The sequence below is a fragment of the Molossus molossus genome, unplaced genomic scaffold (assembly GCF_014108415.1).
Source record: "Molossus molossus isolate mMolMol1 unplaced genomic scaffold, mMolMol1.p scaffold_m16_p_13, whole genome shotgun sequence".
Lineage (NCBI taxonomy): Eukaryota > Metazoa > Chordata > Mammalia > Chiroptera > Molossidae > Molossus > Molossus molossus.
Window position 1 is genome coordinate 51,787,032 of NW_023425348.1, and position 25,837 is coordinate 51,812,868.

The 25,837-nt window shown below is 42.2% G+C and overlaps 1 protein-coding gene and 1 non-coding gene across 4 annotated transcripts in view; one reads left to right on the forward strand and one right to left on the reverse strand.

The window, feature by feature from the left end:
- The window catches only part of RIC3 (RIC3 acetylcholine receptor chaperone), a 56,085-nt gene extending 38,890 nt beyond the window's left edge, over positions 1-17,195 (reverse strand). For all 3 annotated transcript variants that reach the window (XM_036260079.1, XM_036260080.1, XM_036260078.1), the window contains exon 1: positions 17,072-17,195. In XM_036260079.1, coding sequence (XP_036115972.1) covers positions 17,072-17,195 — 124 coding nt within the window. The remainder of the gene's footprint in view (positions 1-17,071) is intronic.
- A 2,241-nt stretch (positions 17,196-19,436) lies between these two features.
- On the forward strand, positions 19,437-19,568 carry LOC118629150. Its single transcript, XR_004959393.1, has one exon. It is a non-coding gene; the product is annotated as a small nucleolar RNA SNORA72 (small nucleolar RNA).
- Positions 19,569-25,837: the final 6,269 nt, after the last annotated feature.

Consider the following 25,837-nt stretch of genomic DNA (forward strand, 5'->3'; position numbering starts at 1 on the left):
CAAGGGCATGTACATGAGTTGCAGGTTTGATCCCTGGTTCGAGTTGGAGTCATGCACGAAGCAACAAACTGATTTCTGTCTCTCTCTTTCTCTCCCCACTTCCTTCCCTTCCGCTCCATCTAAAAAAATCAATGAAAAAATATCGAGTGAGGATTAACAAAAATAAAATAAAATGTAATGTTGAGTGAGAAATTCTCAATCTCTGCTTTGCTTCCATATTCTCTATCAAAGGAAATAAATTTTGGGTTAAATGGAAAAGAATTAACAATCCTAAAGTATAAAATAAAATAAAGTCACAGATGGATGAAGAGAATAAATTCAAGTCTATTCACTAAATAATTTCTACCAAGAAGATTGGGAACACTTGCAAATAAGGTCACTGAACTAAAGTCAATTTTAAGAAATTATATTGATAAAAAGAGAAATCTTGTAGTGTGGTGAAGGCCAAGGAAGGGGAATGTGGGGGTGGATGGAAGTGGGCAAAGGGAGTGGAATGGGAACACCCACAATAATGTCAACATTCTAAAAAGGATTCTTCTATTTTATGATGGAGGGAATGTGGGAGAGAAGAAATAATATTTTTTTCCTTATTATAATGGAAAAGCATACCTATGGGAAATTGAGAAAGTCCAGAAAAGTGTAAAGAATAACCACCACTCATACTTCATCCAGAAATAACCACTGTTAAAATGTTTTACCTATTTCTTTCTGATAAATATATAGTGAGTGTATCTTTATACCACATATACTTCTCCCCTATCATTTAAAACTCTTCATGTGCCTGGCTGGTGTGGCTCAGTGGTTGAGTGTTGACCCATGCACCAAGAGGTCATCGGTTCGATTCCCAGTCAGGGCACGTGCCCAGGTTGTGAGCCAAATCCCCAGTGGGGGGCATGTAGGAGGCGTCCAATCGATGTTCTCTCTCATTGATGTTTCCCTCTCTCCCATCCTCTCTCTAAAATCAATAAAGAAAAAAATAAAAACTCTTCGTGAATATAATTTATAATATAAACTCTTCATAATATTCTACACACGCACGCACAATAATTTACGTAGCCATAAAGAATATAATAATAACAGTAAAAAGTCAATGGCTTACAAAATGCTAATAGAGGAAGCTATACTCCCTAGAAGCCAGCATTCATTAATTCACTCAATTTACTCATTCTTTCATTCACTAGTAAATATTTATTGTCTACTACGTGCAGGTATGTTCTAAAACTGGAGGTACAGCAGTGAGCAAAACAAAAATCCCTGCCCTCGTGGAGCCTCCTTTTTAAGTGAGAAAAGATAATAAATAAGACAGTGATAAATACTAAGGAGAAAAAAATAAGCAAGCAAAGGAGATAGTATGTGTTAGGGGGAGATTTTAGCTTGAGCGGCCAGAGAAGGCTCAGGAGATGTCATTCAAGTGAAGTCCTTAAGAAGACGGAAGAAAGGCAGATGGATGTTCAAAAGAGCTTTTCAGGCTTGGAGGAAACAGCCAGTGCAAAGCCCCTGAGGTGGGGGTATGCCTGGCATGTTAAAGCAAGGAGGAGGCGCGTGTGGTCAAAGCTGTCAGAAAGCAGGAAAAGGAGAAGAGGATTAGGTAGGGCCTTTTAGGTCATGCACAGACTTTGTCTTTTCATCTGAGTGAGCTAGAAGCCACTGGAGGGTTCTGCGGAGGGCACAGACGTAGGCTTTGACAGGACCAATATGACTGACGTGTTGACAACAGACTGAAGAGGGAAGGGAGGAAGCAGGCAGACCACAGTCTAATGTGGACAGAATAATATGGACCAAAGCAACCAAATGACTAACTGGTCAAATAACTCTTCACAAAAGGTTTCAGTGAATAGACTGGTGCAATCCTAACAGCAGTTTCAAATGACTGATACATAAAGAAAATAATCTGAGTGAAATATTAGGAAGACATGCAGGTCATAATTAAGAGTGAAATTATAAAAAAATATCATAAGGCAGTGAGAGAAATGTGAACACCAACTGGATATTTAATGGCATTATGGAATTATTGATTTTTTAAATGTGTGATAATGGTACTGTGGCTATGTTTTAAAAGTCATTCTTATTTTTTAGAACTGTATGTACTCTATCCTTAAGTATCTGAGGATAAATTAATCCAACGTCTGGGATTGCTTCAAAATAATCGAGTATATGGACTGGGGTGGGGGAGTAGGTGGAGATACCCATGACGGAAAATGATAGTTGATGAAGCAGGGTGATGTGGATTCATTTTACTACTCACTCTACTTTTGCTTAGGTTGGAAAATGTCCTAAACAAAAGACTTTGTTTTGTTTTTTAAAAATCAAGAATGGCACATAGCTGAGCGAGATGGTAAATAAAATAACTAAATGGAGCCCTGGCTGCTTTTGTTCAGTGGTTAGAGCGTCACTGGCCCACAGACCAAAGGGTCACAGGTTCGATCCCTGGCCTTCGTCAGGGTCATGTGGGAAGGAACCAATTGACGTGTCTATCTCACACTGATGTCCCTCTCTCTCTCCTCCCTTCCACTCTAAGAATCAATGGAAAAATATCCTTGGGTGAGGATCAACAACAACACCACTGAATGGAAAAATGAATGCTCTGAAAAAACTTCAAGAGGCTAGAATTCTAGACCAAATTTGAATAGGTAAAATGTGACAGGGAAGACTATAATGTAATATATTTGGTTCTAAACATTAAGTAAACAGTACGAATCAGACAAAAATCTATTTTTTAAAAAAGGATAATAATATACAGCAAGATCAGCAAGTCAAATGCCAAAAGTCTAAAGCAATCCCCAGGATGCATTAAGCATAGGATTTTAAAAAGGGGTGTGGGGAGAGGCAACAGGCTGCTCTTCCATGTACTAACTGGCTTATACTTGCTGTTATTTGCTTTCTAAGCAGCTCTGCTGAGATACTTGCAACTATGTCATCAGACACATCATATGAGGAATGGAAGAGGGAGTGAGAAATGCCAACATAAAAAAAAAAGACTGAAGAAGGGGACATGACGCTAGTCTTCAGACTCCTGTCTCACCCTCTTTCCCCTTAAATCTATTTTTCCTTCACTCCCACTTTGGTAAAGGGCATAACCATCTATTTATTCACCTAAACAATGACCTGAGAATAATTCAAGATACTTCCCTCTCCTTCACACCTCCACTCCTATTTAAAAATATCTCTTGAGCCCTGGTCAGTGCAGCTCAGCAGTTAGAGCATGGGCCTGTGGACCAAAGAGCCACGGGTTCAATTCCTGGTCAAGGGTATGTACCTGGGTTGATCCCTGGCCCAGGTCAGGGTCATGCAGGAGACAACCAATAGATGTGTCTCTCTCACATGGATGTTTCTCTCTCTCCCTGCCTCCCTCTTTTCCATTCTATCTAAAAATCAATAGAAAAATATCCTCGGGTGAGGACTAAAAACAACAACAGGTCTCTTAAAATTGTTCTCCTCTTACCCACTGCTGACAGCCTCCCCTGCTCCATTTACTCCTCTTCCTCTAGTACTATTTCCCTTTGGGAATCACTCTCAACTTCAGAGTAGTTAATCAGCATATTATTTCTACCCAAGCACCGCAAGTAACTTAATTCAGGCCATCAAGATGGGCGAATATATGGCCGTCAGGTGTGACTCAGTGGATTGAGCATTGTCCTATGCACCAAGAGGTCATGGGTTCAATTCCCCATCAGGGCATATGCCGAGGTTTCAGGTTTAATGCCCATAGGGAGGTGCAGGAGGTGGCCAATCTCACAGTGGTTTCTATCTCTCTCCTTCCTTCTCCCTTCCTCTCTAAGAAAAAAAAAAATCAATAAAAACATTAAAAAATATAAAAGATGGGTAGATATATTAGCCGGAACTACTGGGGAGTTAAGAGTGAGGCGAAAATGAAGAAGAGTAAAAGAAAGACACACACTCTCTCTCTGAAGAGAATGTGAGAAGGTGATGTCTAGAACTGGCGCAACCATTGCCGTCATTCTGAGAGAGCTGTCAGAGAGTAGAACCAACTTGAGAAGGAACCCAGAAGTGAAAAGGACACAGAGAAATCAGAGCTGGAGCCCTGATGAGATTGTGAATCTGTGGATCCAACAACACTGGAGGACAATTCTAACACCTGGTCTTTTCATTTACAAGACAATAAAGTCCCCTTCTATCTTAAGACAGTTCAAGCTGAATTTTTTGTCACTTATCATGAGTATCCTAACTGATGAAATGATGCTCACGAGGTCTCAACTGAATCACTGCAACAATCTTCTCCCAGAAGAAACCCTCACAATGCAGCCTCTATACTGCTGCCAGGTGTCTTTTCTAAAACCAGACTGAATATCTCTCGTCTATTTATAAAACTACAATGGCCTCCTCTACCTAAAATCCAAACTCCTAAAGTAGGGCAGAAAAAATCTTCAGCTTGGCCCCTCCCAATTTCTCTGGTCTTATCTCTTACAATTCTAAAACTATTTCAAGGTTCTGAATTTTTTTTCCCTAGTGTTCCCTGACTGGAATGCCCTTCTTACACTAAATAATAAAAACACTTCAAGAGATACCAACTCAATTTAGACAAGGAATGCAAGGTTGATTTAATATCCAAACATCAATCATGTAATACATTATATCAACAGACTGAAGGACAAAAACCCCATGATCATTTCAGCCTACCTAGAAAAACCATTTGACATAATTCAGATCCCTTCATAAAAAAACACTCAAAAAACTAGGAATATCAGGGAGAAAACTTCCTCGATCTAATATAGGGAACCTACAAAACCCCACAGCTAACAGCATACTTGATGTTATGAAAGCTTTCTTCTTAAGATCAGGAAAAAGACAAGGGTGTTTACTCTCACTACTTCTATTCAGCATTGTACTAGAGGTTCTAGCCTGGGCAGTTAGGCAAGAAAAAGAAATAAAAGGCATGCAGACTGGAAAGAAAAGTAAAACTCTCTATTTGCATATGACATGGTTGTGTATTAGAGTTAATAATTCAGCAAGGTTGTGGGATACAATATTAATGCACAAAAATTAATGGTATTTCTATACACTAGTAAACAATCTGAGAAAAAAATTAATTCAATTTAAAGTAACATCAAAAAGAATAAAATACTTAGAAATATATTTAACAAAATAAGACTTGTGCCTGGCCGGTTTGGCTCAGCGGTTAGAGCATCAGACTGCAGTCCCGAGAGACCCGGGTTCGGTTCCTGTTAAGGGCATGTACCTCGGTTGCAGTTTGTCCCCGGCCCTGTTTGGGTCGTGCAGGTGGCAACCATTCAATGTGTCCCTTTCACGTCGATGTTTCTCTCTCTCTCTCCACCCCCTCCCACTCTATCTGAACAAAAAATGAAAAAATGTCCTCGGGTGAGGATTAAAAAAAAATAAAAAATAAAAAAATAAGACTTGAACACTGAAAATTACACTTCTTTGAAAGCAATTAAAGACCTAAATAAATAAAAAGAAATACTATGTTCACAGGTTGAAAGCTTTACTATTGCGGATTTCCAAAAGGGGGGTGGAGTGAACGGAAGCTGCACAGACCGTCTCCCAGGACCAAACTGGAATTACAACTAAAACACAGACAAATAGACGTGAAAAAGTAACGGAAAGGCAGCTTGCGAGGACCATATAACCAGGGACACTGACTCGATCCTGGTAGGAATGCGAAGGCGGAGAGGGGGACTGTGAGCCCAGGGTCGGCAGCTCGGCAGCAACCTTAGCTGTGAGCAGCACCCCTGGGTTAAATTCCCAAGCGGCTCTGAGGCACAGAGCCAGGACAGAGGCTAAAATAGCCACAGCCTTGGGCTCCGGCGGAGAAGGGAGGGCAGACTGGACTGGAACTATGTGGGGACACTCGGGATTTGGAGGGCACTCAGAGCTTTTGCTGAGTTGCAGCCATGCAGGACGGTGGCCATATTGCTCCTTCCCAGGGCTCTGGGGAGAGGAATCAGCCCCTCCCTCGGAGATCCAACCCCACCCTGTGGGCCATTGAAATGCTAATTGAAGCTCATTAACAACCAGCATCTGCCCCACCCTCGGGAAATCCCCTTAGGCTGAGCACCTGAGGGAGTTTTTCAATCAACTGACAACCCAAAACTCATCAAGTAACCTCAACTGCTAGCCTCCAGGTAAAAAGCTAGAGGATAACAGTACCTTTCCTGGGCTAACAACTTTAACCAGAAAAGTAAGACTTGACAGTGGTGTTTAACGTGGGTCCTCCCTCGCTCATCTAAACCCAAGAGAGGGAGCCACAAACAGAAGAACACCAACACCCACAGGGAAAACTTGACAGGCTCCAAAGCCCACTGTAATAGTCAAAATGGTGAAACACAGAAACAGAAGCCAAATGAAAGAACAAGAGACCTCCACCGAAGATGAGATCAATGGGGAGCAGTTAGGCAAGTTAACAGAGCTAGAATTCAGAGCCATGATCTTGAGGAAACTCAACAGCATGAGTAAGGACATAGAGATGCTGAAAATAAACCAATTAGAAATTAAAAACTACCAGGAAGAGATCAAGAGTGATGTATCACAAATAAAAAACACACTGGAAAGTCTAAAGAGCAGAGTAGAGGAAGCTGAGGACTGGATTAGCGAATCAGAAGACAGGGTAGAAAAAATCAACCAATCAAAAAACCAAAAGAAAAAAATGATTAAAAAACAGGAAGACAGCTTAAGAGAACTGTGGGACAACTGGAAACGTAATAATATTCACATCATAGGAGTCCCCAAAGAAGAAGAAAATGAGCAAGGGTTAGAGAATATATTCAAAGAAATAGTGACAGAAAACTTCCCTAATTTGGTGAAGGAAGAAGACATTCAAGTTCAAGAAGCACAGAGAGCCCCAAGTAAGAAGAACCCAAACAGGCCCACACCAAGACACATAGTAATTAAAATGCCAAAAATTAAAGACAAAGAGAGAATCCTAAAAGCAGCAAGAGATAAACAACACGTTACCTACATAAGGTAGGTAACCCCATAAGGCTCTCAGTTGACTTCTCACAAAAACACTACAGGCCAGAAGGGAATGGCATGAAGTAATCAAGGTCATGAAAAACAAGGATCTGAATCCAAGACTACTCTACCTAGCAAGGCTGTCATTCAGAATAGAAGGTCAAATAAAGAGCTTCCCAGACAAAAAAAGGCTAAGGGAATACATTAGCACCAAACCAGCACTACAAAAAATGTTAAAAGGACTGCTGTACTTAGTAGAAGAAATAGGAAGAAAAATATAACCAAACTAAACAAAAATGGCAATAAATAAGTACATATCAATGATCACTTTAAATGTAAATGAATGAATGCTCCAATAAAAAGACACAGAGTAGCTGATTGGATAAGAAAGCATGGCTCATCTATATGTTACTTACAAGAGACCCACCTCACAACAAAAGACTCACATAGGTTGAAAGTGAAGGGATGGAAAAAAATTTTCCAAGCAAATGGAAAGGAAAAAAAGCTGGGGTAGCAATACTCATGTCTGATAAAATAGATTTTAAAATTAAGACCATAACGAGAGACAAAGAAGGCCACTACATAATATTGTAATACTGAAAGGATCTATCCAACAGGAAGTTATAACCTTGATAAACATATATGCACCCAATATAGGAGCACCAAAATATATTGAAAATCTTTTGGAGGACTTCAAAGGAGAAATCGACAGCAATACAATCATAGCAGGGGACTTCAACACCCTATTGACACCATGGATAGATCATCTAGACAAAAAATTAGCAAGGGAACAGAGACTCTAAATGAAGCACTAGACCAAATGGATTTAATAGATATCTATGGAGAATTACACCCCAAACTACAGAATTCACATTCTTCTCAAGTGCACATGGGACATTCTCAAAGACAGACCACATAATAGGACACAAACAAAATCTCTACAAGTTCAAGAAGACGGAAATCATATCAAGTGTCTTCTCAGATCACAATGGCATGAAACTAGAAATCAATTGCAACAAAAACATGCAAAGGCATTTGAACACATGGAGGCTAAATAGCATGTTATTAAACAATGAATGGGTTACCAAGGAAATCAAGGAAGAAATTAAAAACTTCCTGAAAACCAATGACAATGAACACACAACAACACAAAATCTGTGGGATGCAGCAAAAGCAGTTCTGAGAGGGAAGTTCATAACACTACAGGCCTACCTCAAGAAACAAGAAAAAGTTCTAATTGACTGTCTAACCTCACAACTTAAAGAATTGGAAAGAAAACCCCAGAGTAAGTAGAGGGAAGGAAACAAACAGTAAAGATCAGAGCAGAAATAAATGACATAGAGACCAAAAAAAAACAATTCAAAGGATCAATGAAACAAAGAGCTGTTTTTTTCCAAAAGATAAACAAGATTGATGGACCCTTAGCTAGACTCACCAAGAAACAAAGAGAGAGAACCCAAATGCACAAAATCAGAAATGAAAGAGAAGTAACAACTGACACCACAGAAATACAAAAGATCGTTAACAGTAACTATGAACAATTATATGGCAACAAATTCGACAATCTAAGCAAAATGGACAAATTTCTAGAAACACACAGTCTCCCAAAACTGGACTGGGAAGAGATAGAAAACTTGAACAGACCAATAACAACTAAGGAAATTGAAGAGGTAATCAAGACTCTCTAGCAAACAAAAGCCCAGGCCCGGATGGCTTCATGGGGGAGTTTTACCGAACATTCAAAAAAAAACTAACACCCATTCTCCTCAAACTATTTCAAAAAATTCAAGAAGAAAGAAGACTTCCAAACTCGTTCTATGAGGCCAGCAAATTCTAATTCCAAAACCAGAAAAAAACACTACAAAGAAAGAAAACTACAGGCCAATATCCCTGATGAGCATAGACGCCAAAATCCTGAACAAAACACTAGCAAATCGGATCCAGCAATACATCAAAAAAATTATTCACCATGACCAAGTGGGATACATCCCAGGGATGCAAGGCTGGTACAATATTCGCAAATCAATAAATGTGATACACCACATAAACAAAATGAAGAATAAAAACCACATGATCTTATCAACAGACGCTGAAAAAGCATTCGACAAAATCCAGCATCCATTTCTGATAAAAAATGCTCAGCAATGTGGGAATAGAGGGATCATATCTCGACATAATAAAGGCCATATATGAAAGACCTACAGCCAATATCATACTCAATGGGCAGAAACTAAAAACATTTCCCTTAAGAACAGGAACAAGACAGGGATGCCCACTTTCGCCACTCTTATTTAACATAGTACTGGAAGTCTTAGCCACAGCAATCAGACAGGATGTAAAAATGAAAGGGATCCCAATTGGAAAGGAGGAGGTGAAACTGTCATTATTCACAGATGACATGATATTATACACAGAAAACCCTAAAGACTCCATCAAAAATCTACTACACTTAATAAATGAATTTGGCAAAGTAGCAGGATACAAAATTAACGTCAAGAAATCGACAGCATTCTTATACACCAATGATGAACTCACAGAAAGAGAAACTGAAAAAGCAATCCCATTTACCATTGCGGCAAAAAAAAATTAAGATACCTAGGAATAAACTTAACCAAAGAAATAAAGGACCTATTTCCAGAAAACTACAGGACTTTGAAAAAAGAAATAGAGGAAGATATAAAAAAGTGGAAGCACCTACCTTGTTCATGGATTGGAAGAATTAACATCATTAAAATGTCCATATTACCCAAAGCAATCTATAGATTCAATGCAATCCCCATCAAAATACCAATGACATATTTCACAGAACTAGAACAAATACTTCAAAAGTTCATATGGAACCAAAAAAGACCCCAAATAGCCACAGCAATTTTGAAAGAGAAGGACAAAGTAGGTGGGATCACAATACCAGATATCAGGTTATACTACAAAGCGACTGTAATAAAAACAGCCTGGTACTGGCATAAGAACAGGCATATAGACCAGTGGAACAGAACAGAGAACCCAGAAATGGACCCAAGGCAATATGCTCAATTAATATTTGACAAAGGTGGCAAGAGCATACAGTGGAGGAGTAAAGACAGCCTCTTTAATAAATGATGTTGGGAAAATTGGACAGCTACATGCAAAAAAAATGAAACTAGACCATCATCTTACACCCTACACAAGAATAAACTCAAAGTGGATAAAAGACTTAAATGTGACCCATGAATCCATAAAAATTCTAGAAGAAAATGTACGGGACAAAATTTCAGACATCATATGCAGCAGATTTTTCACTGATACATCACCTAAGGCAACAGAAACAAAGGAAAAAAAATGAACACATGGGATTACATCAAACTAAAAAACTTCTGCACAGCAAAAGAAACCACCATCAAAATGGAAAGGCAACCCACTGCATGGGAAAACATCATTGCCAATGATACATCAGATAAGGGGTTAATTTCCAAAATATATAGAGTACTCATACAACTCAACAAAAGGAAGACAAAGAACCCAATTAAAAAATGAGCAGAGGAGCTGAATAGACACCTCTCCAAACAGAACATACAAATGGCCAAGAGACATATGAAGAAATGCTCAACATCACTAATCATGAGAGAGATGCAAATTAGAACAACAATGAGGTATCACCTCACACCTATCAGAATGGCCGCCATCAACAAATCATCAAACAACAAGTGTTGGCAAGGGTGTGGAGAATAGGGGACTCTAGTGCACTGCTGGGGGGAATGCAGACTGGTACAGCCACTATGGAAAACAATATGGTGCTACCTCACAAAATTAAAAACTGAACTTCCATTTGACCCAGTGATCCCGCTTCTAGGAATATACCCTAAGAAGCCTGAAACACCGATCAGAAAGAATATATGTACCCCATGTTCATAGCAGCACTATTTACAATAGCTAAGATCTGGAAACAGCCCATGTGTCCATCAGTAGACGAATGGATAAAAAAGCAGTGGTACATATACACAATGGAGTACTATGCAGCTGTAAGAAAGAAAGATCTCTTATCCTTTGAGACGACATGGAGGGACCTGGAAAGTATTATCCTAAGTGAAACAAGCCAAGCAGAAAAAGACAAATACCACATGATCTCACTTATATATGGAATATAATGAATATAACAGTTTGAGGAATAGGGTAGACCCAGAAACACGAAAGTAGGGTACAGACTGACAACCCTCAGACGAGGGGGTGGTGGGGGGTGGGAAAAGATAAACCACAGAACTTATATGCATGTATGCATAACCAATGGACATGGACAACAAAGCCGGGGACGGGGCGGGGGGGATGGGAAGGAGGGTGTCATTGGGGTAAAAAAGGAGAAACATCTGTAACAAAAATAAAAAAAATAAAAAAAAGAAAGCTTTACTATTGGTAAGATGGCAATACTCTCCAAATTGATCTATAGATTCAACACAATCCATCAAAATCCCAGCTGGCATTTTCTTTTCTTTTTTCTTTTATATAGAAAATAACAAGCTGATTCTAAAATTTATATGGAAATGCTGGATCACTGGACTCAGAAATCAATCTTGAAAGAGAACCAAGTTGGAGGATTTAAATTCACAATCTCAAAACTTACTACAAAGTTACAGTAATCAAGACTGTGGTATTGGCAAGACTGTGGTGGGGCAAAAGGTTGGTTTATTCTTTTATTATTTATTAATTATTGTATTGTTTTCCATACAAACAACTGTAAACCTACTTTCTGCCACACCCTGTATGTGTCAATATATGTATATTAATGGAACAGAATTGAGAGTCCAGAAATAAACTCTCACATTTATATTCAACTGAATTTCAACAAGGGTACCAAAACAATTCCATGTAAAAAGAATAGTCTTTTCAACAAAAGGTGCTGGGACAACTAACTGCATATCCACATGAAATTGGACTTCTGCTTAACACTATATACAAAAATTAACTCAGAACAGATTAAAGACTTAAATGTAAGTGCAAATGCTATAAAACTTGAAAACATAGGCATAAATCTTTTTTTTTTATCCTCACCTGAAGACATTTTTGCATTTTTATCTTGAGCAGGAGGGAGAGAGGGAGGAAAAGAGAGACAGAAACATCAATGTAAGAGACACATCAAGTGGTTGCCACCCACAGACTCCAACCAGGGCTGGGGACAAACTGCAACCGAGGTGTGTGCCCTTAGCGGGAACCGGACCCGGGTCTCTCTGCTCCGCAGGCTGACGCTCCAACCGCTGAGCCAAATCGGCCAGGGCCATAGGCATAAATCTTCATGACCTTGAATTTGGCAGTGATTATTTAAATATGACAAGCCTGGCTGGTGTGGCTTAGTGGTTGAGCATTGACCCATGCACCAAGAGGTCACCAGTTCAGTTCCCAGTCAGAGCACATGCCTAGGTTATGGGCCAAATCCCCAGTGGGGGACATGCAGGAGGTGGCCAATGGATGTTCTCTCTCGTCCATGTTGCTATCTCTCTTTCCCTCTCCCTTCCTCTCTCTCTGAAATCACTAAAGAAAAAAAAATTTCAATAAATAAATATGACACCAAAAGCAGAAGCAACAAAAGAAAAAATAACTGGACTTCATCAAAATTAAAAACTTTTGTCATTAAAAGTACACCATTAAGAAAATGAAAAAGGCCCTGGCCCCATTTGGCTCAGCAGTAGAGCATCAGTCCTCGGACCAGTGAGTTGCAGGTTTGATTCCAGTCAAGTGTACATACCTTGGTTGCGGTTCATCCCTAGCCCTGATGAGGGTCGTGCAAGAAGCAACCAGTCGATGTGTCCCTCTCATGTCGATGTCTCTCTCTCTCTTTCTCTCCCTCTCTTTCCCTCCCACTCTGTCTAAAGATAAACAGAAAAATATCCTCAGGTGAAGATTAAAAAGAGAAAAAAGAAAATGAAAATAACCCACTCAACGGGAAAAAAAAATTGCTAATCATATCTGATAATAGACTTGTATCTAAAATACAAAAAGAATTCTTAAAACTCAATAATAAAAAGTACTCCAGCCAGGCTGGTGTGGCTTGGTGGACTGGTCCCAGTTTGATTCCCAGTCGGGGCACATGCCCAGGTTGTGGGTTCCATCCCAGGTAGTAGACGCACATGGATATCTCTCTTACATGAATATTTCTATCTATCTCTCTCCCACTAAAAAAATAAATAAATAAATAGAAACATATTTTTTAAATCCAATCTAAAAATTGGCAAAAGATCTGAATAGAAATTTCTCCAAAGATATACAAATAGCCAATAAACACATGAAAAGATGCTCAATGACATTAGTCATCAGGGAGATTCAAATAAAACCACACTGAGATATCACTTCACACTCACTAGGATGGCTATAACCAAAAAAGGCAAACAAGAACAAGTATAGGCAAGATGTGGAGAAATTGGAACCCTCATATATTGCTGGTGGGAACGTAAAACAGTGCAGCCGCTTTGGAAAATAGTCTAGAAGTTCCTGAAAAAGCCAAACATAGAGTAATAAATCACATGACCCTGAAATTACACTATTAGTTCCAACCACATGAAAATGTTCACATTTGATTCCCAAGAGAAATAAAAATATACATCTACACATAACAGCAGCATTATTCATGACAGTAAAAAACATGAACAACCAAAAAATATATAAACCCAAATGTCCATCAACTGATGATAAAATGATTTTAAAAAAGGTGGCATATCCACACAAAGGAATATTACTCAGCCATAAAAAGAAATGAAGTACTCATAGATGCTACAACATGGATGAACCATGAAAACTCTAAGTGAAAGAAACCAATCACAAAAAATTACATATTGTATAATTTCATTTATATTAAATGTCTAGAATAGAAAAATCGTCAGAGACATAAAGTAGATTAATGGTTGCTCTAGGACTGAAGGGGAGGGGCATGTTAGAGGGTGATGACTAAAGAATATGGATTGGGAGGGATGAAATGTTCTAAATTTGATTGTGGTGATGGTTGCACAACTCTGCATATACGAAAAACCACTATATTATACACTTTAAATCAGTGGATTGTATGGTATGTGAATTATATCTCAAAGAAGCTATTAGATGTCACCCCAATCAATTTAATTAAAATAAACTTAAAAAAATAACCATCACCCCAATAAATTTAATTTTAAAAGTTTAAAAAACTGTTAGGGAAAAAAATTAGCCCTGGCCGATTTGGCTCAGCGGTTAGAGGGTCGGCCTGTGGTCCAGAGAGACCCGGGTTCAGTTCCTACTAAGGGCACGTACCTCGGTTGCAGTTTGTCCCCAGCCCTGGTTAGGTTATGCGGGTGGCAACCACTCAATGTGTCCCTTTCACGTCAATGTTTCTTTCTCTCCCCCCCCCCCATCTGAACAAAAAAACTGGAAAAATGTTCTCGGGTGAGGATAAAATAAATAAATAAACCATACTCTCTTCCTCTATGACACCTTTCTTGCCTTCCAAAACAGACCTTTCTAACCACATCTCCCGTTCCCTGCAAGGACTTGAGGACCTGCAACTGACACTTTTTTGCACTTATTTGTTGTCTGTTTTCCTCCCCTAAGCAGTGGGTTCCTCAGGCAGAGATTTGGCTTATTTTTTCTTGGAATTCACAGCAACTGTACACTGTGTGTATTGCGTGTGAATGGGTACATCATAAGTATTTGCTGAAAGACTATCTTGATAGCTGTCATGTGGAAAAGGGGCTGTGCTTTCCTTACATACTACTCCAACGGGTAGAAATGGAAGCTACGATGACACAAAATTTAAGAATTTTCAAATAGTCAAAGCTACCCCTTCCTTCAAAGCAGGGTTCCTGGGTTCTGTGAATTCTCTGAATCAATATGCAAAATCTGAATGTATACATAAAAAGTACATGCATTTTTCTAGGGAGGAAATCCATAACTTTCATGAGATTCTCAAAGGGATATTAACGCCCCCCCCCCCCAAAAAAAAGGTTAGGAGTCACTGTTTTTAAAATGTCAGTGCACAAGGGCAGAGATTTTAGTTAGCGAATTCCAGCTACCAGAATATATAATTTAAGGTTAAGTTTTTGCTTACATTATACTACTTTGGTAACTAATACGAATAGAGAATTCACAATGTAGTAGCCTCACAATCTTAAATTATTCATTTGAAAGTATTTATTGACTGTTATATTAGCTAGGTGCTAAAAAAACAGTGGTAAACAAGAGAAGTCCCTGCTCTCATGGAGCTTACATTCTAGAAAGTAGAAACAAAAGAAATGAATAAACAAGAAAATTTCAGCCCTGGCCGGTTTGGCTCAGCGGTTAGAGCGTTGACCTGCAGTCCAGAGAGTCCCGGGTTCGGTTCCCGCTAAGGGCACGTACCTTGGTTGCAGTTTGTCCCCGGCCCTGGTTGGGTTGTGCGGGTGGCAGCCACTCGATGTGTCCCTTTCATGTCGATGTTTCTCTCTCTCTCTTTCTCCCTCCCACTCTATCTGAAAAATGGAAAAATGTCCTCAGATGAGGACAAAAAAAAAAGAAAATTTCATATCATACAATCACCACTGCAATAAAGAAAATAAAACAACATGATGAAATAGAAAATGATAGGAGTGAAAATAATTATATTAGTTAAGGTCCTTAGGGGAAGTCTCTCTGAGGAGGTTACTTATGAACTGAAACTTGAATAAGAAAGCTGAGGGAGGGGCCCTTCAGGAATAAAGGGAACAGGAACCGCAAAGATTCTAAAATGAGAACACTGAATACCAGCCCTTGAGTTCTCAAGGGAAAGAGCCATATCTAATCTCTAATCTACAACATTCAGAAGAGCGCGTCCCACTCACATTCAGTAGAATTTATTAAAGATAACTCAACATAATGGGAATTCAACTCAGTAAAACACTGTTTTAGAAAAATCTCTACTGTTCAAGATCATCATGAATTTACTCTTCTTCAAAGCAGACAATGTCATTAGACAAATGAGTAAAACCTTTAGGATTGTGTAATAAAACAAAGAAAAAAATAAGAACATGCAAAGATTTTTTTAGGAGTCTCTTCCAGGTAAATTGTTTTCCAAGCATACAGATTATCGAGCAAATTCTATCCATAGAATTCCGGGTTCGATCTGCTCTCCACTTCCAGAGCCTGGTTCCCTGTATTTGTAGTATTTATAACCTATGATGAGAAAAAGGGTGAAACTACAGGCAGCGTGCACAAATTAGAGGGAAATGGATTGCAGTTTCAAAGGAGCTGTCCAATAATCAACAGGTTGAACATTAGTGGAAGTATCTGGAGACTACAAAACCGTGTCTCAAGGATGTTGCAGAGACAATTTACAGGAGACCGTCAGGGCAGAGCCTCATCACCTATAGAGAATTGTTCTAGTTCCCTCTCCCAGCCTTTGGCATCCACCTTTACACTCCATGAGGTAAAAGCCTCCGAATGCAACCAACAGGGGGGATTTTTAAACATGATGGCACTGACATCGTGTCAGTATCAAAGAAAGGATTAACAAGTCCCTGTTTAAGGGGACTGTAGTGATTTGTTCACCTCCGTAATTAACATTTGGGTTAAAATCTTCAAGTTACAAGCACACCTCCCTTTATTGCGCTTCGCAGGTGTTGCTTTTTCTTGTCCACAAACTGAAGGCAAGACCCTCCACCAGCAAAAGGATCACGACTCTCTGTACTGCGGTGCTCGCTTTATTGGGGTGGTCTGGAAGGGCCCCGCAATGTCCTGGAGGTATGCTTGCATCTTTTCAAAGGCACAAAAAGAGGCTGAAGCAGTGAGCACCCACCATCGAATGCAAACCACACAACGAACTAATGTTAGCAACACCAACTCCAACGGACTTTATCACATATAAAAGCACAAGGAAACCCTAAAGAGGGACCCCAAGTAGGAGCCCGCGTCTCAAAGCACCTGCGTCGAGCCGAGCCGGCGAGGGACGGGCTGCGAGCCCCGCGTGGCGCGCCGCTCGAGTGCCGGGCGCGAGGGGCAGGAGGCACAGAGCCCCGAGGCTGGCCGCCGCCACTGACGCCGAGGGCGCCGAGGGAGCCGCGGGGCCGGGCGCCGCCCGCACGCCGTCGGGGCTGCCTGGCCCAGCCCGTTTTGCGGGTCCGGAGGGCCGTGGACTCCCAGACCCGCCCTCCCTGGAGCAGCGGGGAGGCCAGGCGGCTGCGGGGAGCTGGCCTGCGCTTACCTTCGGGCGCCGGGGGCGGCTCCTGTCGCTTTCCGCGGGACAGGAACACCTTGGGCAGCAGCAGCGACGCAGCCAGGACGAGCCCCGAGGCCAGGGCCACCCTCCGCAGCGTGGAGTACGCCATGGCCGCTCGCCCTCGCCACAGGTGCACGCGCGAACCGGAACCGGAACCGCGGCCGCAGCGCCGGCGGCCTCCTCGGAGCGAACCGCGGGCTGCGCCGACGGCGACGCGCGAGGGACAAGTGCGCGAGGCGCCCGCGCCTCCCACGCCGCGGCGCGGGGCTGACTGGCTCCTCCCGCGAGCGTTCGCTGTCAGGGGTACCCGCACTCCCATTGGTACAAAGCAGAGACTCCTCCCTCCCCTGGCGCCCCAGCGGCACCTGTGGACCCTCCTGCCCACGCAACCGGCGCTGTGCCCTCCTCTCCTTCCCGATGGCCGCCGTCCCACTGCCCACCCCAGGCACACCATCGGTTTGATACCACTTCTAGGAACTCAGTCCTCCATTCTCTCCCCCATGCCCCTGGCATCCCTTCTCCACCTGCAGCCAAAGGGGATAATGCTAAAATGTAGGTCTACTGATCCCTCTCCACAGCTGAAAACGTCTCAGCGACTCCTTTATCCTCAAGACAACTTCAAACTCCTTTCCAGAATCTCCAGGCCCCATGATCCTGTCTTACCAATGCCCCGTCAAACTTGAGCATTCGCTACTTCCCCAGCATATTCCTTGCTTTGCTAGTCCTGTTCCCTCTGCGTGGAAAATTCCTAAAGCCATGCTCACTGGAGAACAGCTGAAATATACTACCCTCGTGAAACTTGTTAAGTCGGCCTCTCCTTCCTCCGTGTCCCTGTAGGTTTTCCTTAGTGTCTTTAGTGATCTATTTAATAAACACTCTTTTAGTCCTTTCTATGTCTCATACCCTGAAATGGCACTGAAGGGGCTGGTGAGTAAGATGGGTTCCATTGTGGGGTAGATAGTTACCCAACAAGAAAATGCAGGAAATATTTTGGACTCGGGAGCGGTCAACTCACCTGGAAGCAGGAGGAGTCAGGAACAGCTCCCAAGAGTAGGTGAAATTTGAGTGAGTTTTTTTTGTTTGTTTGTTTGTTTTTTTAATCCTCATCTGAGGACATTTTTCCATTTTTTGTACAGAGTAGGAGGGAGAGAGAGGAAGGGAGAGAGAGAGGGAAACATCGATGTGAAAGGGACACATCGAGTGGCTGCCACCCGCACGACCAACCAGGGCCGGGGACAAACTGCAACCGAGGTACATGCCCTTAGCGGGAACCGAACCCGGGTCTCTCCGGACCGCAGGCAGACGCTCTAACCGCTGAGCCAAACCGGCCAGGGCTTGAGTGAGTTTTTGAAGATAAAATGATTTTTGAAGAATAAGTTACCAGCCCTGGCTGGTTTGGCTCAGCAGTTAGAGCGTCGGCCAGAGGACAATGGAGTCGCGGGTTTGATTCTGGTCAAGGGCATGTACCTTGGTGGCAGTTTGTGCTGAGCCCTTGTGGGGTCATGCCGTTGGCAACCAGTCAATGTGGCTCTATCACATCCATGTCTCTCTCTCTCTTCCTCTCTCCCACTCTATCTGATAATAAATAGAAAAATATCCTCGGGTGAGGAATAAAATAAAACAGAACAAAAACAATAAAAATAGTAAGTTACTAGGCAGACAGGTGGGAGGAGTTAGAAGGGTATTTTAGGAAAAGGATGTAAAGAAAGCAAAGGCATGAAAGCTTGAAGCTTCCTGGTGTGTTCCAAAAACCAGTATTAGTAATTCATTTTGGCTGGGCCATAGGGTTGGTGACAGGGCATAAAATGATAAGACTACAAATATAAGCAGGAGCTAGATTGTAAGAAGCTTAGATATGACTTCCATTTAAACATAGCAGATGGAACACACTAGTTTATCTTTGCTTTCCTCAGACACCTCACAAAAATGAAAATAGATAAAGTGTATCAATTACAAGACTAAAGAGAATGGGAGAAAACATGACAGTTGACAAGAAATGTCAAATTTGGTGAGATGCAACATTATCCAATGTAATGCCAGTCAGTTGTGTCATTTAAAATTTTCTAGTCACTACATTAAAAAGTGGAAATAAACAGGTTAAATTAATAATATATTTTACTTAATCCAAAATATTATCAGTACAACATGTGTAGCACTAGTCACTCACATGTCAGTGGTTCAATAGCCATGTGTGACTGGTGACTTTTCATATTGGACAGTACATGTGTAGAGGAAGTGCCTATACATGAAAAGTAAAGTCCCACAAAGAGGAAGTTTCTAAGAAGCAAACTAACTTCCCCCTCTCAGAACCTACAAAGTCTTAGGAATTGGAGGCACTGAGTTCCTTTAAAGGCAGAGATGTGGAGTAAAGCCGAATAAAAAAGGATTGTTTGAACATTTGCTATATTAAGACCATGCATGTGTCCCCAAACCTAGTTCTTTCCCTAGGTCTAGTTTTATAAATACTGTACTGGTGATAGAATAAATAAATAAATAAATAAAATATTGTTTAAAAGATTGTTTGAAAGTCTGGTTAAGAGTTGATAGTACCCTGGCTGGTGTGGCTCAGTGGTTAAAGTGTCAACCTGCACACTGAAGGGTCGTGGGTTCAATTCCTGGTCAAGGGCATGTACCTGGGTTGCAGGTTTGATCCCCAGCCCCAGTTGGGGTGTTTGTAGGAGGCAACCAATTGATGTGTCTTTCTCACATCGATGTTTCTCTCTCTCTCCCCCTCCCTTTCTTCCACTCTCTCTAAAAATCAGTGGAAAAGCCCTCCTTGGGTGAGGATTAAAAAAATAAAAAAGAATCAGTTCTTCCAAATCTTGTTCCTCAATTATTGCAGCCAGGTGGTTGGCACTACCGGTGTTGCTCAGGCATCATCATTGCTGATATTATCAACGTCACTAAATATTATCAAGTACTTACTATGTTCCAAGTAGTTTACATATCATAACAATTGATTCTTCTAACAATGTTATGAAATAAGCAATATTATTAAATATTGATGAAAAAAGCAAGGAACAGAAAACTTAAGTAACTTGACAACAATTGCACGGTAGCTGGAAGCTGTTATTTGAACTCAGGTGTACTTGAGGACTTGCCCTCTTAACTACCAGTTTTACTTTCTGGAACCAGAGAAGCTCTGGACTCATAGATAACATGTGCAGCTTAGGGAGGTGATGACTGATGGGATTTGAATTCTAAGAGGTGCAGAGGAATCTGGGATGACCCCAAAAATTCTGGCTTGGGTGACTGGTTAAACATTAATTCCATATAACAAGAATTTTGAGAAAGAAGAATCAGGTTTTCGAGAAAAATGATGAGCTCAGATTTAACTAGCTGAATTTGAGTTTCCACTAAATATCCATGTGGGGCGACCCAGTTGGATATATGGGTCTGAAGCTCAGAAGAGATGTTTGGGCTGGAAACAAACATGGAAATGATTTGCCCACCAATAGTAATGAAGTCTGGGAGAAGGTAACATTAGCAAGAGTGCTTATGAAAAGTGGTAAGAGGCCACAACGGAAACCTACGTTACATCATTATATTGAAGTTTCCAAGTATGAGGACAGAAACGCAACAGAAAAGAAGTGACCAGGTGTTAAAATTGTGAATGAATGAGGAGTTATGGGATGGTTGGAAGGTGACAGGAATGGAGGGTGTACAGTAATGAGCAGCCAGATGACAGGCTGTTCCAAGGAGTTGTCGTTTTTGTTGTAGTTGTAGGAACAGTGCAGCAGGCCCTCATAGGCACACTTCGAAGTGCTCTACACACAGATGCATTGATGATAATACAAAACTTCCCAAATAAGTGCCAGCTCATACTAGTAACCGCTTGATCTAATGCTGTTTTTTATTGTTCTACACTCAGAACAAACCTGTTTACCTCTCACCTGACGTCCCACTGTCACGGGACTTGTAAATTGCTCCCTAGAAGCTCTTGCCTATGTTGCTGGTGTTCTCATCCCAATGCTAAACGCCTTCCCAACATTCCTGATCTACCTCCTTTCTGCTTTCATGACACTCAACTCCAAGACAGAAACAAACTGCTCATGGGCTACAAGGGAGGAGAATGTTCTCTCCTCTGGTGCAGTAGGAGGCAGAAAGGGGCTCTCCCAGTCTTAGGCCCCAAGGAGTGGGGGAATTGTTTGCTGCCTTCTCCTTGGAATCTATTTCTACTCTGCCTTGTAAGGACTAGCAGAGCCCCCTGAAATATGGCCCTCAAGGCCCTGTAGCTGCTGCCAATGGAGCCTGGTTGGGGGCCCTGAACTGTTCCTCTCTAAGGGGCATCAAGAAGTCACAAAGTGTGAAGTTGGCATATACATTGTTGTTGAGCATAGTCTGACCTTTAGCCCACTCTGTTGACCTTCTTCTGTAACTTACATTAGTGATTCTCAAACTTGACTTTTTCTGACAACAGATCTTGAGTCCAGAGATCACAGTAAGTAGAAGGTTTGGGAAGTCAGGGGTAGGAGACAGAGTCAGAGTGAAATATGTGCCAAGCATTATTATGGCCATGTGAGGATGGAGGCTTGGACTTAGGATGGTGGCCACAATAAATGGGCGGGGGTCATGATCAGATTAGTCCTGGAAGTGGCCTACAGCAAAGTGGAAAACCACAGTGAAAGTCCATAGTATTTAGCTGGGGCCATATTCATTGTTGCAGCCAGGTAGGGTGTGGGCCTGGAGGAGACAGGAGCCTCCTCTGGGGGACAGAGCTGTTAGGCAGCTCATGGAGCTGCGGGAAGCTTAGGGTAAAGCCCTCTGGCTGGTGGTATCCTGGAGCAGGAGCGCATCATGTATGATTCAAGACCTCTTGAAAACCTCAGCTCTTACTCCCGAAGTGAGGGCTCAGTTTTTTCAATAAAATATCAATGGAGAACTGAGATCAGAATTCTGGTGGCTACAGGCTAAGGGAGGAATGAGTGACAGGGAAATAGTGATGGCTGTCCCACACTGTATGGAGCTCTCATGGAAAGAAAAGCGGAAAAGTATAGTGAGAACTGGAGGGTGTCTGAGGTTTGAGAGAGGTTCGTTATTTTCTAAACCAAGAAGAGGCTTGAGTATGTTTCTACATTTAGGGGGAAGACATTAGCAAGGGAGAGATGGAAAGAGTAGGAGCAGGGGGACAAGTGTTGGAGCAAAGCCCAGATTCTGGAGCAGACGTGAGGAACAGACATTAAGAACCCAGCAGTAGGGAACAGCTTGGAGGAGAGGAATAAGAGTGAGGTCAGGCACGCATAAAAGAAGTATAGGGACAGAGAATCAAGGGGGATCATTTCTTGTTGCATCAGTCTTCTTGGTAAAGGATGTGGTCAGGCCATTATCTGAGAATGAGCAGGGTGGGAGAAGACTTTCTGAGTGTGGTGAAGGTTTGGAAATAGCAAGCCCTTTGGGGCTTAAAGACAGCCAGGGATTACCTGTTTTCTCTCTCTGAAAATGAAGAGCGTCTTCTAAGCAGCACATTCTGGGCAGGACTGGGCACCCCAAAGTGTCTCCTAAGACTGGCAGCCTCCAAGGGACCCATACCAAGAGAATGAAGGCAGAGGAGAGGGGAGACTAGAGAGGCCCTTAGAAATCAGTTAGCTCAGCTGCCTTGTTATTGGGCCAAAAGGAGAACTGAGGTCTGCATCAGGATTGAAACTCATGTCTCTGAACTCCCAGACTAGGCTTCTCTTTGCGCCTGCAGGTCTGCCAGTTGTTTGGGGCAGTCATGGAGAAATTGTCTTCAAAAATAACAGCTAGACCCTTCATTTGCTGAATTTAAGAACTCCGTTGCACCCCCATGCCGTTTCCTGTCCCACAGGCTGTGGTAAGTGCCCCAGAACATTTACCACGTTGAGTTGAAAGACTTGGTCTATGAAATCAACCCTCAGTGCCAAACTTTTCTGAACATCAGGTATCAGTTGAATTCTTACAGTGGGGAAGAGAGGCTGAGGGAAATATAATTCAAGGCATTTACTTATAAATAATTATGAATTGAACTTCGAGGATGGAATTGATGGCTGTTTCGTTAACTCCTAAATATGAGGTCTCCCTGGAAAATAGAAGGACAAAGGAGAACTCATACAAGGTATCTGGAGCAAGAAGTATTTCCACCCCTGGCCGGTTTGGCTCAGCGGTTGGAGTGTCAGCCTGCGGACCAGAGAGACCAGGGTTCGGTTCCCGCTAGGGGAACATACCAAAAAAAAAAAAAAAAAAAAAAAGAGTGTAAGAAGTATTTCCAAATGGGAAATAAAAATAAAGGGGGTGGGGAGAAAGTGGAAGAAAGAAGAAGCAGCCCAAGAAGGGAAAGAATGGCCATAAAACAGCCTTCTCATAAACTCCCTGCCCACAGGCTCCCAGGTCCTGTCCAGACAAAGTTAATTTTCCTGAGTCCACGCTCTGGACCTACTCTGCTCAAAAGCCTTCAGTGACTCCCTTTTGGCTGTCGCATGAAGTCCCAGCTCATTGGAGGATCTGCATCATTTGTTCTCTTACCTCCAGTCATGCTCTCTTCTCTGGACCAGCAGGAGCTCAGCTTATTCCTCTCTCAGGATACTTCCCTGCCTGTTCTCCTTCCCTCCTCTCCTTTCACTGCCAATCTGCGCTAATACATAGGCCCAAACAAAACCGAACCTCTGCCAGGGACTCTCCAGCCTGCGCCGACCTTTCCTTTCACAGAATTCCTGTGCTCACTGTTTCTCATGGGCTCGTTGGGCCTTTTCACTTAGGCAGGAACCCTCATGGTTAGGGTTGTGTCTCCCCGTGGCAGAGTTGAGCAGAGAACTCTCTGCAGTAGGTAGTTATTGAAGTATGACGCTGCTCGTCTCACAAGCACACACTGGTTCTGCCACTGCTCCGAGCAACTAGACATCTTTCTAGGTTGGAATCAACACTTTCCTTGAAGTGTCACCTCAAAAGGTACAAATTTCTCATTATAAAATAAGTCCTTGGGATGTAGTTAGTAATACTGCATTTTATATTTAAAAGTTGCTAACAGTAGATCTGAAAAGTTCTCATAACAACAACAAAAAAAACGAGACTATGTGTGGTGATGGGCATTAACTAGAACTATTGTGATGATCATTCACAATATATGCAAATATTGAATCATTATGTTGTACACCTGCAACTAATATAATGTTATATGTCAGTTATATCTGAATTTTAAAAAGACATGGTTAAAAAAGAGACACCCCAAAGAGTCTCAAAAATTTTTTTTTCCTGGTACATGCCCCTAGTGGGAACTGAACCCGGGACTCTCTGGTCCACAGGCTGACACTTTCACCACTGAGCCAAACCAGCCAGAGCAAGAGTCTCACTTTAAAAAGTCCCTGATGTTGCCCTGGCCAGTTTAACCCAGCAGTTAGAACATCAGCATGTGGTCCAGAGAGACCCGGGTTCAGTTCCCGCTAAGGGCACGTACCTTGGTTGCGGTTTGTCCCTGGCCCTGGTTGGGTCGTGCGGGAGGCAGCCACTCGATGTGTTTCTTTCACGTCGATGTTTCTTTCTCTCTCTTCCTCTCTCCCCCTCCCACTCTATCTGAACAAAAAATGGAAAAATGTCCTCAGATGAGGATAAAAAAAAAAGTCCCTGATGTTGCCCACCATCAGTCACTCTACCTTATGTATCGAATTTGTGATGATAAATTTTATGTGTCAACTTGGTCGGGCCACAGTGCGTAAATATGTGGTCATACACTATTCTGGATGTTGCTGTTAGTATATTTTGGATGAGATTAACATTTCAATTGGTGAACTTTGGGTAAAGAAGATTGGCCTCCATAATGTGGGTGGGCCTCACCCAACCAGTTGAAGACCTGAGCAGAATGAAAGACTGGTCTTCCTGAGTAAGAGAGACTTTTTCAGCAGGGGATCTTCAGACCTGAACTGAAGCATCAGGTCTCTGGCCTGCCAGCCCGCCCTGAAGATTTTAGACTTGCCCGGCCTCTATAACCACGTGAGCCAATTCCTTAAAATCTCTCTCTCTCTACACACACACACACACACACACACACACGCACAATTAGTTCTGTTCCTCTGAAAAACTCTAATACAGTGACTTTGACTATTTCCAAAATTGCAATTACCCCTGTGATTGAGACTTTCCCATCCCAGAGGAGATTCCAAGGATGTGCCTTTGTCTCTGAAAATAATGTTAAAGAAGCGCCCATAAGAAACCATGGTAGTCCCATTGTAGAGAGTCCTGGACCCTTACTATAGGCCGGACATCAGGATGAGTAGCAGGGAAGTAAGACCCAAGTACCCAGAACACAGAGCAGAAGGGAGCAAGGCCTGTAGCACCAAAGCCCAGAACGGAGAGGGTGAGAAAGGAAGGCAGGAGAGCGCCAGGACGCCTCGGGAAGGTGCACTGGATCTGGGCCTTGAAAGATGGGCAGAATTCCTATCAGCGGTAACAGCACTGTGATAAACACCCGTCAATTGTGGATGTCCAAAATCTTTTTAACACCCCTTTTTTGTCTGATGCTACCCACATTGAAAACCTCACATTCTCAATGTATAATCCAACATACCAGAGTTCCTCTTGCCACTAGGGTGCAGGTCCATAATTCTGTTTCCCCAGATATACACCCTTGGCTGACTCTGGTTTGGAAATTATCTCTAAGAGGAAACAGCAATGCTGGGCTGCCTGCCTTGACGGGTGTAGGTGGCAGCAGAGGACAGATATTCCTGCAGTTGGTGGTGGCCACAAGCAGCTTCCTGACAGGCGGAGCGGAGGCCACACAGGACTGAGGTCAGAAGCCAGAGC